Genomic DNA, 18,932 nt, shown 5'->3' with positions numbered 1-18,932 from the left:
GATCTGTCTATTAATACAGGTACTACAGTTCCCAGCATGGAGCAGAGTGTGCTCCATGTTGGGAGTATTAGTACTTGTAGTAAAGGAAAGATCACTACAGGTATCACTCCTGACAGCCGCTGCGATCCTCGCTCTCCTATGGTCCCCTGCACGGCCGTATATATACACATATTCCTATTTCTCACAGAGAGCTGTGATTGGCTGGAACCATCTGGCCAATCACAGCTCTGCGGGAAATATGAATATGTGTACATATACGTGAGTGCAGGGGACCATAGAAGAGCAGCCGGCGCATCTATACATTATACAAGAGGATCGCAATGGACCCCTGCGATCTGTCAATTAGTACAGGTAACTACTACTCCCATCATGGAAGAGTGTGTTCCATGCTGGGAGTAGTAGTACTACCTAAAAAATGTTTAAAAAAAAAAGTGAAAAACACGCACACACTACATTTTCATTATTGTCGGCTACATTTTTAGTGCTTTACCCGCTCACATAAATTGATCCCTGTTTAAAAATGAATAAACATTTCATAATAAAAAAGATACATTTCATTAGATACAATTTTTTTCATCACCACTGTATCTTTTTTATTATGATTTTTTTATGATACCCTGCGAAATTTTAATAAAAAAGGTATCTCCATTATTTATTAGGATCGCTAAAGTCCAAAAAAAGACTAAAAAGATTTACCGAATGTACTCGAATACCGAATGTATCCGAAAAAAACAACACGAATACCCGAATACCGAATGTATCCGAAAAATCTAAACCGAAAATATTGCCGAACCGAAATTTTTTTCCAAAACGAAAAAACGAAACGAAATTAAACGAAAATTTTTCTAGTGCACAAGTCTAATCAAATGTATTTTCTTCAGTCCCCTATGGGGTAGTGATTTGAATTCTAGAGTTGGCCAATATAGACCTTCTTATGTAAAATGGGATGTGTTGTCGCAGAAACACATATCTGCAATGGAAAATTGAAAGGTTAACCCTTGCAGAGAGTGCAAATTATAACCCTTGTATACATATGTACAGAATTGTGTATGTCTTTTTGGATGGAAATGTATATATGTATTGCCATTTAGTTTAGGTGCTAAAAAAAAACCCTCCCAAGGGGTATCTAGGTATCTACCTAATAAATTATTATAATGATTGTTATTGTAGTATATGTACATATTATTATTATTGCTGCTAGTAATAAGCTTAATAGAGTTGGATAGAAAATGATCACATCCTTTGTTATATTCTAAAGTAATAATAGGAAATGAATGTGCAAATGTATATGCATAGAAAAAGTAAAATAAAGGAGAATGAACATATGTATATGCGTTCATGCATAAATGCATACATGTACTATGTAACTATGAAAGGTGCATTGTGGAGGTCTAAGGACCCTCCTGAGGGATATTACTGTATTAAGGAGTTTATTAGGAATATACCGTTCAATAGTGTATTTGCCATTATCTTTTATGTTAGAAAATGGAGTGTCCTATGTATTGGTCACTATATTGTCATTATGCTATAATTAATATACAGAACATGCAATAAATATGCACTGTAATGATAGGATGTAAGGATATGTTGTTAGATGATAGTTTCTCGTTTAGACCTTCTGGGGACAATGTTCCCATTTTATAGATCCAGAAGACCTCTTTTTTCTGGAGCAATTCAAATCTGTTGGTCACCATGCTTGGAATATGATTACCCGGCGTCACTGAAAAAGGTTGTTTAATATCAGGGTGTTTCATAGAGCAATGCCTCGAAAATCCATGGAACTGGAATTGGTTTCAGATATTCTGGCGATGCTTGTTAATCCTACATCTAAGGGCTTGAACAGTTTTTCCTACATACTGTTTCCCACAGCAGCAGTCCAACAAATATATAACATATGATGTTTCACAGGTTAGATGATGTTTAATGGAATACGTATTCCCATTAGTTTGGGATGTAACGGAGGTGATACCCTGTCTTATTTCATGACAACAAAGGCAACGGGATTTGCCACATTTGAATCTTCCTTTTCTTGATCCAGTGATGGTGTTTTGTTTGTGTTGCTTTATCTGGCTTGGTGCTAATAGATTTTTTAATGTAGTCACCAAGGGTGCTGCTGGAAGGATATCTTTAAGATATGGATCCATTTTTAGTATGTACCAATTGTTTCTCAGAATGCTTTTGATTTTATTTGCTGATCTGTTGTATACTGTGATGAAATAACATTGATCTGTGAATTCTTTCGCTGGAGGCTTATTTTATGGAATTAAACATTCCGCTTGCCTGTGGGTTTTTGCTCTCTGGAATGCATGTGTGACCATGTTTTTAGGATATCCTTTAGCGTAAAAACGCTTTTTAATTTTAGACGCTTGTTGGTGGAATCCTCTGTAAAATTTTTCCTGATACTTTTCAGTTGACTATAGGGAATATTTTGAATCCACTTGTGATAATGCCCACTCATATAGTCTAAATAGCTGTTTGTGTCAACTGATTTTAAATAGGTTGAGGTAATGAACCTAGTGTCATCATGTGTGATGTGTAAGTCTAGAAATTCAATTGCTTGATTACTGGAACTGTGAAATTGATCCCCCAGCTATTCATATTGAGAGAATTCAGTAGAATTGAATCTGACTCATCCGGACCATCCCAAATAAAGACGAGATCGTCAATATATCAGCGATATAGTATAATATGTTTAGTAAGATTTGTATTTGTCCAGATGTGTTCATCCTCGAAGGCCCCCATAAAGAGGTTGGCATACTACCTTAGCCGCCATCGCTGTCCCCTTAGTTTGTTGGTAGGTTTGCCCATTATATAAGAAAAAGTTGTTATTCAATATGAATCCAAGACACTTAAGTTGGAATTCCCTGTGTTTCTGGGATGGCCGTGTCTTGTACAATAAATTTCTCCACAGCCCTTAGACCCAACTCGTTGGCAATATTAGTGTAGAGGGATGTGACATCGCAGGTGATAAGTTTTAGACCTGGAGTCCAAGGAATATTCATCAACAGTTGAATAAGTTGGGTGGAATCTCGCAGATAGCTTTGCAATTTCACCACATTTTCCTGTAAAAAGAGGTCTATATAGTGTGCCAGATTTGATGTGGCTGAATTGACACTTGAAATTATAGGTCTCCCTGGGGGATGTGTGAGGGACTTATGAATCTTTGGGATAAAATAAAAATAAGGTTTCCCAGGGAAAGAGGGCTGAGAAATTTTTGTTCATCCTTATTCAAGATCTGAGACTCCACGGCACTGCTAATGAGATTATTAAGTGCTTTTAGGCTTTCTGCAAAGGGGTCTCCTCTAATTGGTTTGTAGAACTGAGTGCCCGAAAGGATGTAAGTAGCCTCATCTTCATAATATTGGTAATCCATAATTACCAGACCACCTCCCTTGTCTGCAGCCCTAAACACCAATTCATGTTTGTTGGGAGAAGCGCCTGTTTTTGGAGAAATTCTTTCCTTTTTTTGCTATCAAGTTCTATCTCTACCTGCCAACTCACCTGGAGGATCTGATGCTCCAAGGCTGCTGACCCGCTATCTGATGAGCTGATATAGATGTTATGCTCTAAGCATAACACATTCCGGTGAGCATAATATTATTGCCAATATTGCCTGCTTTGTTAATGGTATTTCACTAGGATCGCGCTCCTCCTGTCTTTATGTCTCTATAGTACATTTTTCCTAAATGAAGCTAGCGTGTTGAAATGTGCATTTGCATACCTCAAGTGACTCTGTTTGTGGCTTGTGTACAAAAAAAAGGCTTCTTTTGCACCACTCTCCTATCCAGCATGTCCTTGTGCAAAGTGCGCTGAATTGTTGCACAGTGACACCATCTGCAGCAAGATGATGTTGTAAGTCTTTGGAGGTGGTCTGTGGGCTGTTTTTGACCTTTCTCACCACCCTATGCCTTTACGTATTCAATATTTTACTTGGCCTGCCACTTCTGTGGTCTTCCATTTCCATTTCTTTAACTCACTTTCCTCCGTTACTCCGTAGCACCGCTTTAGCTTGTCCGGTCTTCTTCCTTCTTCTGTGTGTACGGATCGTCACACTGCGCTCAGCCTATCACCAGTCACAGGGATATCCCGCCTCAGCTGGTGATAGGCCGAGCACAGTGAGACAATCTGTGCACACAGAAGAAGGAAGAAGACCGGAAGACCCAACAGCTGTTGCAGCGCTAAGGAGGAACAGGGGAAGGTGAGTTAAAATGTCTTTTTTTTTTCTTTTGCAGCCTTGGCACAACAGACTGGAAATACTTTTCGGTAGGCTGCTCCTTTAAATCTATGTGTTAGTTTTTTTGTAGCCTTCCCCTAAACTATAATGTTGAACAATCCTTTAGGTCATTTGAGAGTTGTTTTGAGGCCCCCATGTTGCCACTCTTCAGAGGAAAGTCAAAGAGAACAACAACTTACAATTGGCTATCTTAAATACCCTTTATTATGATTGGATGCACCTGTCTATAAAGTTTAACCCATTAAGGACCCGGCCATTTTTAATTTTTGCACTTTAGTTTTTTCCTCCTCACCTTCTAAAAATCATAACGCTTTCAATTTTCCACCTACAGGCCTATATGAGGGCTTTTTTGGGGGCCACCAATTTTACTTTGTAATGACATCAATCATTTCACCTCAAAATCTATGACAAAACCAGAAAAAAAATATTTGTGGGGCAGAATTGAAAAAAGAATGCCATTTTGTAACTTTTGGGGGCTTCTGATTCTACACAGTGCACTTTTTGGGAAAAATGATACCATATCTTTATTCTGTAGGTCCATACAGTCACAAGGATACCTGATTTATCTAGGTTTTTATTTTATTTTACTACTTTAAAAAAATTATAACTATATGCACCAAAATTAGTTTGTTTAAAATTGTCATCTTCTGACCCCTATAACTTTTTTATTTTTCCGCATACGGGGATGTATGAGGGCTCATTTTGCGCTGTGATTGGAAATTTTTATCGGTACCATTTTTTGGGGGGACTTTTTGTACACTTTTTATGGTGATAGGGTTCTTGGGGTATACAAAATGACCAAAAATACCCAATTTTGGACTTTCAAATTTTTTTACATATACGCCAATGACCAGGCGGTTTAATAGCATGGAGCAGCAGATTGCCGATAGGACAGAGATGGAGGTAGGTAGCGACCCTCCCCCGTCCTCTCAGCCGTTCGGGACACCGTGGAAGTCCCGATCAGCCCAACTGAGCTGTCGGGAACCATTTACTTTCCTTTTAGAGGCGGTGATCAACTTTGATCACTGCGTCTAAGGGGTTAATGCCAGGCATAATAGCCGCCGGGACCACCTGGCTATGATGCGGGTCAGCCCGTGACCCCATGTCAGAGCAGAGGAGTGGGACCAAGTTGTACAGATACGCCCTTGATCCTTAAGGTATTAAGGCCTAATGAACCACCAAACCAACTGTGTGTTCCAATTAATCAGTGCTCGGTAGTTACCGGTATTCAGATCAACAAAATGACAAGGGAGTCCAAATTTATGTACCTGTCTACTTTTGTTTTGATACAGATTGTACATTTTCTGTTCATCCAATAAACCTAATTTCTCTACTGAAAAATTAAAGGTGCCTAAACTTTTGCATACCACTGTGCAAAGGAAGAGTGGAGCAGTTGCTCAATAGCAACCAATCAGATAGCTTTATTTTTATTTTTAAAAAGGCCTCTGAAAAATGAAAGAAGCAATCTGATCGGTTCTTATGGGCAACTTCACTACTCTTCTTCTACACAGGTTTTGATAACCCTGTGGAAATTCTTATATACAGTATAGATTCAATGTTAGTCTATAGATCAGTACAGAAATATTTTGTTTATTTGGCTGTATGGGGTTGTGGAGATCAAATGAGACATATATTAATCTTACACAAGGAAGGAAAGTACCATTGATTCTTCAAGATAATCTGTGGCCAATTTGCAAAGGAGTAAATACAGTACTATTGCTTTGTCTTAGTTTACCCTTCAAAATCCTGGTCAGCAGCCCAACATACAAAAAGATATTTCTAACCACATGTTTTCTGTGAAAAATGCTGCAGCCAGATGTTAGGCAAAAGTCAGCAGGTAATTATATAAAACACTAAAATACATGTTTTGTGATGATTTTCACTTAGCATTTTTTAGTTCTGAGGTGAGTTTTTTTTATTTATTAATTATTTAAACATAGCATGCTCTAGGTATGTTGTTTTAATTATTATTATTATTTTTTTTAGGTAGTTTGCCTTTGAAAACACCACAGAAAAAATATTACCAAAAAAGAAAGTAACTAAACACACTACATTGGAAAAGTGTCACATAAGGCTCCTTTCACACTATGAGTATTCATCCGTTATTAAACATCCATTTTCTGTATAAAAACTGATGTATAATAACGGATGAAATAACGGGTGCTAAAGGTTGAATAACGTCCATCAAAATAACGGGCATATTCATCCGTTAAGACTCGTTTTAACATCCCTCATGTACAGCCGTTAACACCTCTACCTACAGACTCCAAAAGCCGGGTCTACTATATACCTTTGCAGCGCTATGAATGAAAAGGATTTAGTATAAATATATATGTGTGGACATATGTCTGACCCCCGCAGTGCATCTATATAGAGATGCCGCTGCAGCGCTATGAAGGACAAGTATTCTTTCAGCAGAGCATCGGGGCGGCCGGCTTCCCGGCCAGATGCGCTGCTGTTAGAATACTTTTCATTCATGGTGCTGTGGAGGCATATGATTATGAAAGTGCTGTGGGGGCCAGACACACAGCATTATCTGGCCCCCACAGTGCTTCTACGTGCCGCCGCAGCGCTGTGAAAGACAAGTACTCTTTCAGCAGCGCATTGGGCCGGCCCCATGCACTGCTAATAGAATACTTTTCATTCATAGCGCTGCCGTGGGGCTTATGATAGTGCTGCGGGGGACAATACCTATATAAATGCGCTGCAGGGGGGCAAGACTTATATAGCGCAGCAGGGGGAAAGATTTATAGGGCTGCGGTGGCCAGACATATAACCCCCCCCCCCAGCGATTCTATATATCTTTCACCCACCGCAGCGCTTCTATTTGAAAACCCTGCCGGGAGCCCTGAATGGCTCCTAGGTACCGGCCATTCAGGGCTCCCGGCGGGAAATTTAAAAATGAAAGTAAAATACATCGTTCATCGCAGGGGAGTGGAGAATGCTGTCTGCTCCCCTGTTTAATAACTTCTAATCGTATCGGGTCTAAGAAGTGAGACCCAGTGTGATCATTCCCTCAGCCCCTGTACTACAACCCCCATCATGGAACAGAGTCTGTTCCATGATGGGGGTTGTAGTACAAACACTAATGTAGCCTCCCCAGCCACCGGCAGACTCCTGCAGCCGGGGAATTACTACTCCCAACATGAAAACATGTCTATTCCATGATGGGAGTAGTAGTAGTCCCTCAGCACTACAGGAGTCTGTTGATGTCACCTCTTCTGAGCATGCTCAAAAGTAATAACGGATATTATAAACCAGGTGCAAACGGATGACATAAAGGCTCATCTGTTTGCCATAGACTTCAATGTTAAAAATAACGGTCGTTAATTTACCCATTTCTTGTGACAGAAGAGAAATTTGTGCATGTGCCGTTTTTTCTTCCGTCACAAATAACGTCTGTTACTCATGACGGGCTATAATGGGTCATAACGGACAATCCAAAAAATCCCGTAGACTTTAATGGGATTTTGTAACGGCCGTTTAACATCCGTTTTTAAGGCTTTGCTAACGGAAGTTTATAACGGGTCTTTTAACGGAGCAACTTTATAGTGTGAAAGGGGCCTAAGCTGCATAAAAAAAATGCATAAAGCATTATGGGGAAAAAAACCAAAAACATTTTTAGGTGCTTTTTAAATGGTCACTGTTGTTTCAAGCAACTTCCCTCCATGTCATAGCCTATGTAATTCTTAACATGTTGTAAAGTCTTATGGCTCTTAAAGCCCCTATGTTTCTCACTTCTCTTTTGTTCACTGCCATAGATAATCACTCCAAAAAAGGAAAATCTATGGCTGGATCCCAGGGTGTTATTAAGCCCCATGGGGACTAAATCCTAATCTCTCAGGGACCCCCCTAAAATTTACACTTTGCTTATTCCTTTTAAAATATACCCTTTATTTATGTGTTCAAGAATCACTTAGTGTTTAAAAGCACAATGTAGGCCAGACAGGTGTGGGTTAATAATTGAGTAATTAGCTCTTCTTCATCCAGTATACTTCACATATAGTGTTAATGGGATAGAGTTTCCAAATCTCCTATAGATTATCTCCCTGTTCCCACTGCCTGCTTTGGTTTAATTGATTTATCCCCTCACTGTCAGCCACATTGCTCATTAAAGCAGGCTCAGTCTGCAACAGAGACACCAAAATGGAACACCAGAAGTGAGGGCGGGGCTTAGCTACTGCTATGTGAATGTGTGTGTAATATATACAGTGCTGCCTCCTGAATCTTATTTATTCTTCCATCTCCCTTTACCTTGTTATCCTCGTATTAATATTATCATTAGCAATGCTTAGTTTAATTGCTCCCTTGCTTTGTTGCTGCTGTTTCTTTCACATCTGCTCACACAGCACCTTGCAAACCCATAACCCAGAACAATGCCTGCCTGTTCAGTCCAGTGCACTTTCACCAGGAATATGTTATGGCATAGTAGTGCGGAGCAGTGATTGCCAAGACAAGCAAGGTAAAAGAAGTGCCTATGTGTATTACTGGTAAACAGTTTAGCTCTGATGCCACCTCTTGAAATGCAGAGAATAAGGAATAGCAATGCACTATGGAGGGAACTCTTAGGCTCAAAAGAGCAGTGAGAGCACTAATACCAACGTGTCACCACTCTGAATGGTTAATCTAACAAAACCATGCAGGTTTTAAAAAATAATTTGTAACGACAGGTGAGGCAAAAAGTATGTGTGTGTGTGTGTGTGTGAACGAGACCTTACTGTGGAACAATCTTTCAGAACCATTAAGAACTGATTAACCCCTTAAGGACCAGGCCATTTTACACCTTAAGGACCAGAGCATTTTTTGCAATTCTGACCACTGTCACTTTAAACATTAATAACTCTGGAATGCTTTTACTTATCATTCTGATTCCGAGATTGTTTTTTCGTGACATATTCTACTTTAACATAGTGGTAAATTTTTGTGGTAACTTGCATCCTTTCTTGGTGAAAAATCCCCAAATTTGATGGAAAAAAATGAAAATTTTGCATTTTTCTAACTTTGAAGCTCTCTGCTTGTAAGGAAAAGGGATATTCAAAATATATTTTTTTTTGTTCACATATAAAATATGTCTACTTTATGCTTGCATCATACAATTTATGAGTTTTTACTTTTGGAAGACACCAGAGGGCTTCAAAGTTCAGCAGCAATTTTTAAATTTTTCACAAAATTTTCAAACTCACTATTCTTCAGTGACCAGTTCAGTTTTGAATGGATTTGAAGGGTCTTCATCTTAGAAATACCCCACAAATGACCCCATTATAAAAACTGCACCCCAAAGTATTCAAAATGACATTCAGTAAGTGTTTTAACCCTTTAGGTGTTTCACAGTAATAGCAGCAAAGTGAAGGAGAAAATTCAAAATCTTCATTTTTTACACTCGCATGTTCTTGTAGACCCAATTTTTTAATTTTTACAAGGGGTAAAAAGGAGAAAATTTTTACTTGTATTTGAAACCTAATTTCTCTCGAGTAAGCACATATCTCATATGTCTATGTAAAGTGTTCGGCGGGCGCAGTAGAGGGCTCAGAAGGGAAGGAGCGACAAATGGTTTTTGGGGGTCATGTCACCTTTAGGAAGCTCCTATGGTGCCAGAACAGCAAGAAAAACCACATGTCATACCATTTTGTAAACTAGACCCCTCGTGGAACATAACAAGGGGTAAAGTGAACCTTAATACCCCACAGGTGATTCACGACTTTTGCATATGTAAAAAAAAAAAAAAAAAAAAAAAACATTTTTTACCTAAAATGCTTGGTTTCCCCAAAATTTTAAATTTTTAAAAAGGGTAATAGCAGAAAATACCCCCCAAAATTTGAAGCCCAATTTCTCCCAATTCAGGAAACACCCCATATGGGGGTGAAAAATTCTCTGCTGGCGCACTACAGGTCTCAGAAGAGAAGGAGTCACATTTGGCTTTTTGAAAGCAAATTTTGCTCTGGGGGCATGCCACATTTAGGAACCCCCTATGGTGCCAGAACAGCCAAAAAAAAAACACATGGCATACCATTTTGGAAACTAGACCCCTCAGGGAACGTAACAAGGGGTAATGTGAACCTTAATACGGGACAGGTGTACATAGGGGTATTCTATGCCAGTGATTCCCAAACAGGGTGCCTCCAGCTGTTGCAAAACTCCCAGCATGCCTGGACGGTCAGTGGCTATCTGGCAATACTGGGAGTAGTTGTTTTGCAACAGCTGGAGGCTCCGTTTTGGAAACAGTGGCGTACCAGACGTTTTTCATTTTTATTGGGGAGGGGGGCTGTGTAGGGGTATGTGTATATGTAGTGTTTTGTTACTTTTTATTTTATTGTGTGCTAGTGTAGTGTAGTGTTTTTAGGGTACAGTCGCACGAGCTGCGGCAGAAAATTTGTCGCAGCTCAAACTTGCAGCCGGATACTTACTGTAAACCTCCGCCCATCCAGCTGTTACAAATCTACAACTCCCAGCATGTACGGTCTATCAGTGCATGCTGGGAGTTGTAGTTTTGCAACAGCTGGAGGCACACTGGTTGTGAAACACCGAGTTTGGTAACAAACTCAGTGTTTTGCAACCAGTGTGCCTTCAGCTGTTGCAAAAGCTACAACTCCCAGCATGTACAGACAGTGGAAGGGCATGCTGGGACTTGTAGTTATGCAACAGCTGGATGCATACTACTTTGGCTGGGGATTGTAGTTATGCAACAGCTGGAGACACACTGGTTTGCTACCAGCTGTTGCAAAACTACAACTCTCAGCAGTCACCGACAGCCAACGGGCATGCTGGGAGTTGTAGTTATGCAACCAGCAGATGCACCACTACAACTCCCAGCATGCACTTTAGCTGATTGTGCAAGCTGGGAGTTGTAGTTATACAACAGCTGAAGGTACGCTTTTCCATAGAAAAAATGTGCCTCCAGCTGTTGCAAAACTATAAGTCCCAGCATGCCCATAAGGGAATGCTGGGAGTTGTGGTGGTCTGCCTCCTGCTGTTGCATAACTACAGCTCCCAGCATGCCCTTTTTACATGCTGGGAGCTGTTGCTAAGCAACAGCAGGAGGCTGTCACTCAAGTCCAACTGCTGATCCACGCCGCCGCTGCAGGTCAGTCCCTCGTCGCCGCCGCCGCCGCTCCTGTGGCCCCGATCCCAACAGGGACGCCGGGGATCGGGGTCCCCAGCTGCCGGGGTCCTCTTTCTGCACCCGATCACGTCCTCTGGAAGAGGGGCGGAGCGGGTTGCGGGAGTGACACCCGCAGCAGGTGCCCTGATTGGTCGGCCAGTAAACCGGCCGACAAATCAGGGCGATCGTGAGGTGGCACCAGTGCCACCTCACCCCTGCTGGCTATGGCTGTTCGGGGCCGTCAGAGGCGGCCCCAATCAGCCAGTAATTCCGGGTCACCGGGTCACTGGAGACCCGATTGACCCGGAATCCGACGCAGATCGCTGGGCTGAATTGTTCAGCGATCTGCGGCCATCGCCGACATGGGGGGTCATCATGACCCCCCTAGGCGATATGCCACGATGCCTGCTGATCGATATCAGCAGGTTTCGGGCACTGGCTCACCTCCGGCTAGCGGCAGGGGGCCGGGAATGGAAAGGATGTACTCATACGTCCTCGGTCCTTAAAGGAGAAGTCCCATGTAGAAAAAGTATTGTGTTTTAAATGCAGAAGCAAAAGTTATATCACTTTGTAAATCACTGACTTCACCCATCTTGTATGTAAAACCTGTTTTTCTAGCTTCTTTGTTCAGAGAGGAAGTTCAGCAGCTCCCTGTTCTGATGACTTGCGACCCCCTATTGAGCTGCATTATGCTGGGGGCCGTGATGTCACAATTTCCCATAGTTCTGCAGCTTAGCCAGCTCTGTGCACGGCCAGGGAACCTCCCATGTGCAGCTTCAGCCAATCATAGAAGCCCCAGTTAGCTGAGCTCACTTGTCTTCATCTCCTCGGCAGGGAAGTATCTGACAGCCAGCTCAGTGTTTATAAGAGCAAGAACGATGTCCCAATGTCCCGAGAAGAAGCAGAGGGGGAGGGGGAGATCCCTGCTTTCCCCTGCACTGATTACAATCTGACAGCAGGTCAGTCTGACAGAACGATGTCCTGAGAATAGAAGCAGGGGGAGGGGAAACACTGAGCCTGCTATTAGGAAAGTGATCAGTGTCTAGGTCAGTGTAGCCCAACCAGGGTGCCTCCAGCTGTTGCAAAACTAAAACTCCCAGGCATGCTGGGAGTTGTAGTTTCACAACAGCTGGAGGCACCCTGGTTAGGAAGCACTAGTCTAGGCTGGGCTACTTCTATGATGAACTGAAAGGCATTATGGGAGACAGGAAGTCAGGGACCTCCATGTACCAGGAAGTACTGATCTTTCAGAGGGGATTACAGGAGAAGGGAGAGGGTGAGATACATGAGGAGCAGATTGTCAGAATGGTGAGCTGATGCACTTTCACATGATAGAAAAAAAAATTTGTGACTTGGTCCATGATACTTCTTCTTTAAGGACTCGGAAACAGGGGCGTAGGAATATGTCCATTGTCCTTAAGGGGTTAAGTTAAATAGGTGATTCATAAATTATACATAGTTCATTACAGCAACACATATTAGGATCACACAAGGCTACTTTACTAATAGGATTTACTAAAACAAATTTATTCAGGTAAGACACAGTGATGTGGGTGTCCAGTCTACAAAGATATGACAAAGATTTCAACATGTTAATTCCTAGAAATTTCTCAAGAACTGACCTCAGCTTGTAATTGGAACAAAAACCCCAGTGACGTCTAAGAGAGAACAATGTGTATGATACAGATAAACATGTCACTTACCTTCAGCTCTGTCCTTCCTCTCAGTTCAAGAAGATATCCCTCATTCAAAGATCTAAGGGTTTTGACAGTACTCTGGTTCACATGGATCCGATATGCTGTAAAGGAATATAAGCCTTAACCAAGTGGAAAAGTGAAACTTTACATGAAAGATGTATCTCCTGATAATATAAACCTTTAACTGTTAGTGACCTTATTGTCTCAAATAAGGCAAACAGGTATACAGTGCAATATATCTTTTATCCTGGCAATTAGCCTACAGAGATATAGAAACCGCTGATTTATATCCACATCATGACAGTTTGATGACAGAACATGTCTAAATAATATTGATCAGCCATTGTTTCTTTACTCACGTAACCCTGTTGATTCCATGCGAGAGGCAGTGTTAACTGTATCTCCAAAGAGGCAATACCTTGGCATTGTTAGGCCTACTACACCTGCAACCACAGACCCTAAAAGAAAAAGTGAATACATGCTTATAAAGTGTCTGTAACCATACAGATATGATTCTTTAAGTTGTCTTCTTTACTGGCCTACATCTTGTACTGTACACATAGGCTGTGTGGGTGCAGATATTGTCCCATCAGCTCCATACTTTTGATCTGTAGGCACTTTACTTCTGTACTGAGCTTTGTGCAACACTGTATAATGTAGCTTATTCACCTCTCCCTAATATGCCATATATTGTGGCATGCCATGTTTTTTTTCCTGTTGGGTTCCATCATCACTAGGCTAATACATTCAGGGCATGGGCCCCGAATGTAAAGCCAGGTGCCCTGAATCTTACATTACTTATCCTGTACTTATCCTGAGTTATATCCTGTATTATCCTCCAGAGCAGTACTCTCTATTCTGCTGGTGAGATCACTGTGTGCATACATTACATCACTTATCCTTTACTTATCCTGAGTTATATCCTGTATTATACTCCAAAGCTGTACTTACTATTCTGCTAGTGGGGTTACTGTGTACATACATTATATTTACTTATCCAGTACTGATCCTGAGTTATATCCTGAATTATACTCCAGGGCTGTACTCACTATTCTGCTGGTGGGGTCATTGTGTACATACATTATATTACTTATCCTGTACTGATCCTGAGTTATATCCTGTATTATACTCCAGGGCTGTACTCACTATTCTGCTGGTGGGGTCACTATACACATACAATACATAACAAAATCAGTAGGGTCGTGCAACATTGAGTGACCACACCCCCTTGTCCACCTCCTTTTTGTGGCTCCACCCTCAGCCACGCCCATGCCCCAAATCTTTTGAAGACCTAGCAACACTCCTGGGTTCCATATAAATCTGACAGTGGCATGCCCCATTAAATTTGGTTTAAAAACAAAAACAAAAATGCCTCTGCATGAAATCTGCGGCATATGTATGCACAGATGTGCCCGGGAGTCCTATACATTAGATGTACAACTTGGAGGTTGTGAGTTATAATCTTTTCATTTTCATTTCCTAGAAAAACATAACTAAGAAAGGGCTCAATAACATTTTTAATGTGATATAGGAGGATAACTTAAAATGTTGTTACTAGAGTACTTTTGTATTTTAAGAAAGTTGCACCCCTGTACCCTTGCTGCCCTGTCAGGCAGACTCCAATCAGTGACCCCTGCCCCCCCCCCGTACCTATGTTCTATGAATAGTGATAAATGCCCATGATGATTATTGTAATGTATCTTTAAGCAATGTTGCTAAGTGTTGTAACCAATGAAGGTACCAGTGACCATGTGACCTACAGGGTGACCTATGGGACCCATCCAGAGTCTCCCCCATATAAACCCTGGGAGGAGCTAGCTCAGGCTCTTTTCCTGCTTAGCTGAGTTGCAGTGAGGTCAAGTCCTGAGAGAGTGTCTGGTGTCCTGAGGAGGCCTAAGTTTACCACGCTGCCACGCATCCACAAGTCCACTACCCCACAGGTGAAAGTCAAAACCTGGTAAGCTACAAACAGGATGAAGTCTGTCTAGTCAGCCCCAGTCAAGTCAGTCAAGATAAATCTGTGTCAAGTCAGCGTGGCTCTGCATCAAATTGTCCAAGTCCACTAGCAGTCCCAGCAAGCCCTGAGGTCTCTGAAGCCACTGGTCACCTCCTTGGGCCTAGCCAAGCTGTTAAGACTGTTTAACCTGTCTGACTCAGTAAAGCTGCCGTTGTTCCATAACTTGGCGTTGGAGTAATTATTTGCCCCCGTGCCTAGCCCAGCATCCAGCAGTATACCTTCGGGTGGTGTAGAGGTAAAACCACGCCCTGGTGTCACGAACACAACGGGTTAATGCCATCTGCCCGTAGGGTAATAAATCTGCCCTCATCACACCCTCACCACAACTTTTGGCATCACGAACAGGATACGGGTCTGCGCCTTATGCGAAAAGTACTCCCCCAATCTGAACTGTGTCCAGTGTTGCCGAAAATTCGTACTCAGATGCGAAAATAAATTGAACCAGAAATGGTACGGGACTTTGTCAGTGAAAAGTGTTAATTGCGAGGCGCTTGTGAAATAGAGGGGGGGTTGAAGACAAGTCTGTTATCTGCCATTGTGAATTTTCAAAGAACTGTGCCGACCATGAGTAAAATTAGGTCCGAAGTTATGCTACGTAACAAAGTATTGCTGAAAGGGTTAAAGGTGTGTTGGAGAAGGACGCAAAAATGTCTCACTCTGGTCAGCGTCCTGCCCCTGGACATGGAAACCATGTTGCTCTATCGAATCCCAAGTGGAACCTGAAAGATCCGCCCCTTGTTGCTGGGAGAGTGGAAGTCAGTGCTGCACCGCTGACGCACTTCCGGCTGGCAGCTATTTTCCCAAAGTCCTGTATAAAAGACAAAGCGTCGCTGGATTTCTTCAGTTTGCTGGAAGTCTGTGAGGTGAGCAACATGGCGGAGAAGGCAAGCACAAGGTCGAAAAGTCACAAGATGGCGCCGGAGGCCCGGAAAGTCGCCGTGGCCGCAGGGCACATGTTTCAAGATCTCTATCGGGGCCGAAGAGGCCTATTTTAAAGTCCCGCTGCTTGAGGATGATAGAGACTGGCCAGCAACCCTGGCGGAAGGTACGCCGCCATCTTCTGGAGGAGCGTCACCAGTGAGGCTGTCCCCTCATCACAGGACCTGGGGATCCTGGGCAGAGATTCACACAGAGGAGTCGGAAGGGAGTACCCCGGCTCAGGCTGCTTTTTCTACCCCTCCATCTACCCCCAGCCCAGAGCAAACCCCCAGGTTCAGAAGCCCACAGCATATCCCAGCTATATGCAAGAGCATCTTCTTCCCCTGCCAGGGAAGCCCCATTCCTCAGTTCCGATGGCCCAGTCTGAGAGGGCTAAGCGAGAAGCCCAGGTGGCCGATATAGTAGAGGAGATGAGGGCACAAAGAAGGAATGAGTATGGGCCAAAGCTGCTACCGTATGAAGTACACCAAGCACAGCAGCAAGACACCAAAACCCTTGAGGCCCTGTACATTAGAATGCTGGACCACCCCCGAAAGGGAGAGCCACCCCTGGAAAGGTGCAGAGCCACAGTTGTTAAGTTTGACAAAGTGCGGGGGTTTGGCACCCTCATGGACTGTCGTCGTGGTGGGAACATCCTGGTCAATCATCGTGCAGTAAAAAGGGACTCTCTCCCCACACCATTGCATTCTCTTGAGAGCGGGAGATTGTACACTCCAGTTCAAAGCGTGAGAGGAGAGTGGGTGGCAGCAGTGACCCGACCGAAGAACCCCACACAAATTCCCTTTGCATATTTTCCCTCGGACGATTGGAACGCAGCTTCCTTCGGATTACTATCTCCTAAACTTAATAAGTCTTGTCCAGAGAAAGAGGAAAAAACCTACTTGCCTGAGGTGCCTGTCATGGCAACAAAGTACCTACACAAGTCATCTGCAGATGTGCCCAGGCCTACTCCTGTCACTGAGGAGATTTGGCCTAACCAGCGGGCACCAAGTAAAGTGCCTCGGCCTACTCCTGCTGAGGAGGAGGTTTGGCCGGCCCAACAGGCACCAACATCAGTACCCCCAGTGGTGCAAGCTGCTGCAGTTCAAATGCTGGTTACCATCAGTCCCACCATCACTGAGTCTACCCTGACCAGGGTAAACTGGAACACACGAGTGAGTCCTTTGGAGGAGGAACAGTCCTGTGGTCCCGTTATATGTCCCAGCCTAGGAAGCAGTCTGACATGCAAGGCTGGGACGGCAAATACCCAGGCTGAAGAATGTGTGTGATATCTTTGCTATTTAGTCAAGAGACTAACTTTGTTTTTTCGTGGAAGTACCACTTTTTTTCAGATTACGCAACGTTAAAGAAAAGCACCTGGTGGACTCACCAAGAATTCCTTTAACCATTTGCATAAGTTCATGTGCCCGGCATATAGCCAAGATCCTTTACTGAGAACTCTAATTTACCAGAACTGTGGACCGGTACTATAATATATATATATATATATATTTATATATTTTTTTCAGGGTAATAAATATATTGTTTATTCCTTTTTGCACAGGGGAATGCAATTACCGTTATTATTGTGAAACTGTGTTATTTGGATCACCATGTAATAAGGTGTGTATAAAGTATTTGTACAAAGCACTTTATGCATTAATAATTCTGGGATACTTTAACCGATTATTCTGATTCCGAGATAGTTTTTTCGTGACATATTCTCCTTTAACACAGTGGTAAATTTTCTTACTTTTAAACTCTTTGCTTGTAAGGAAAATGGATATTCCAAATAAATTATATATATTGATTCACATATACAATATGTCTATTTTATATTTGCATCATAAAGTTGACATGTTTTTACTTTTGGAAGACATCAGGGGCTTCATAGTTAAGCAGCAATTTTCCAATTTTTCACAATATTTTCTAAATCAGAATTTTTCAGGGACCAGTTCAGTTTTGAAGTGGATATGAGGGATCTTCTTAATAGATATACCCCATAAATGACCCCATTATAAAAACTTCACCCCCAAAGTATTCAAAATGACATTCAGAAAGTGTGTTAACCTTTTAGGTGTTTCACAGGAATAGCAGCAAGGTAAAGGAGAAAATTTAAAATCTTAATTTTTTACACTCGCATGTTCTTGTAGACCCAGTTTATGAAATTTTACAAGGGGTAAAAGGAGAAAAGGCCCCCCAAAATTTGTAACCCAATTTCTCTCGAGTAAGGAAATACCTCATATGTGGATGTCAAGTGCTCTGTGGGTGCACTACAAGGCTCAGAAGGGAAGGAGTGACAATGGGATTTTGGAGAGTGAGTTTTTCTGAAATGTTTTTTGGGGGGTATGTCACATTTAAGAAGCCCCTACGGTGCCAGAACAGCAGAAAAAAACCCACATGGCATACTATTTTGGGAACTACAACCCCCAAGGAATGTAACAAGGGGTCCACTGAGCCTTAACTATCCACAGGTGTTTGACGACTTTTCGTTAAATTAATTTATAAATTTTTTCACTAAAATGCTGGTTTTCCCCCAAATTTTACATTTTTACAAGGGGTTATGGGAGAAAATGCCCCCCAAATATTTGTAACCCCATCTCTTCTGAGTATGGAAATACCCCATGTGTGGATGTCAAAAGCTCTGCTGGCGCACTACAATGCTCAGAAGAGAGGAAGTCACATTTGGCTTTTGGAAAGCAAATTTTGCTGAAATTGTTTTTGGGGGGCATGTAGCATTTAGGAAGCCCCTATGGTGGCAGAACAGCAAAGAAAAAAAAAAAAAACACAGGGCATACTATTTTGGAAACTACACTCCTCAAGGAATGTAACAAGGGGTACAGTGAGCCTTAACATTCCACAGGTGCTTGACAAATTTCTACTAATGTTGGATATGAAAATTAAGAATTAGATTTGTTTTCAATAAAATGCTGTTGTTATCCCAAATTTTTCATTTTCACAAGGGGT

General features: G+C 42.1%; 1 protein-coding gene across 9 annotated transcripts in view; it reads right to left on the bottom strand.

Annotated features, from left to right (window-relative positions):
* GUCY2F (guanylate cyclase 2F, retinal) overlaps window positions 1-18,932 on the bottom strand; it is a 230,653-nt gene that overhangs the window by 27,216 nt on the left and 184,505 nt on the right. For all 9 annotated transcript variants that reach the window (XR_008847695.1, XM_056538849.1, XM_056538845.1 and 6 more), the window contains 2 exons: window positions 13,390-13,488; window positions 13,037-13,131 (listed from right to left, as the gene is read on the bottom strand). Coding sequence is in view for 8 of the 9 variants with exons in the window: in XM_056538849.1 (XP_056394824.1) it covers window positions 13,037-13,131; window positions 13,390-13,488 (194 nt within the window). In the remaining variant the exon portion in view is untranslated. The remainder of the gene's footprint in view (window positions 1-13,036; window positions 13,132-13,389; window positions 13,489-18,932) is intronic.

This window comes from Hyla sarda, chromosome 9 (genome assembly GCF_029499605.1).
Source record: "Hyla sarda isolate aHylSar1 chromosome 9, aHylSar1.hap1, whole genome shotgun sequence".
Taxonomy (NCBI): domain Eukaryota; kingdom Metazoa; phylum Chordata; class Amphibia; order Anura; family Hylidae; genus Hyla; species Hyla sarda.
The sequence above is the reverse complement of the archived record's forward strand: the minus strand, read 5'-3'. Positions and strand labels throughout refer to the sequence as shown.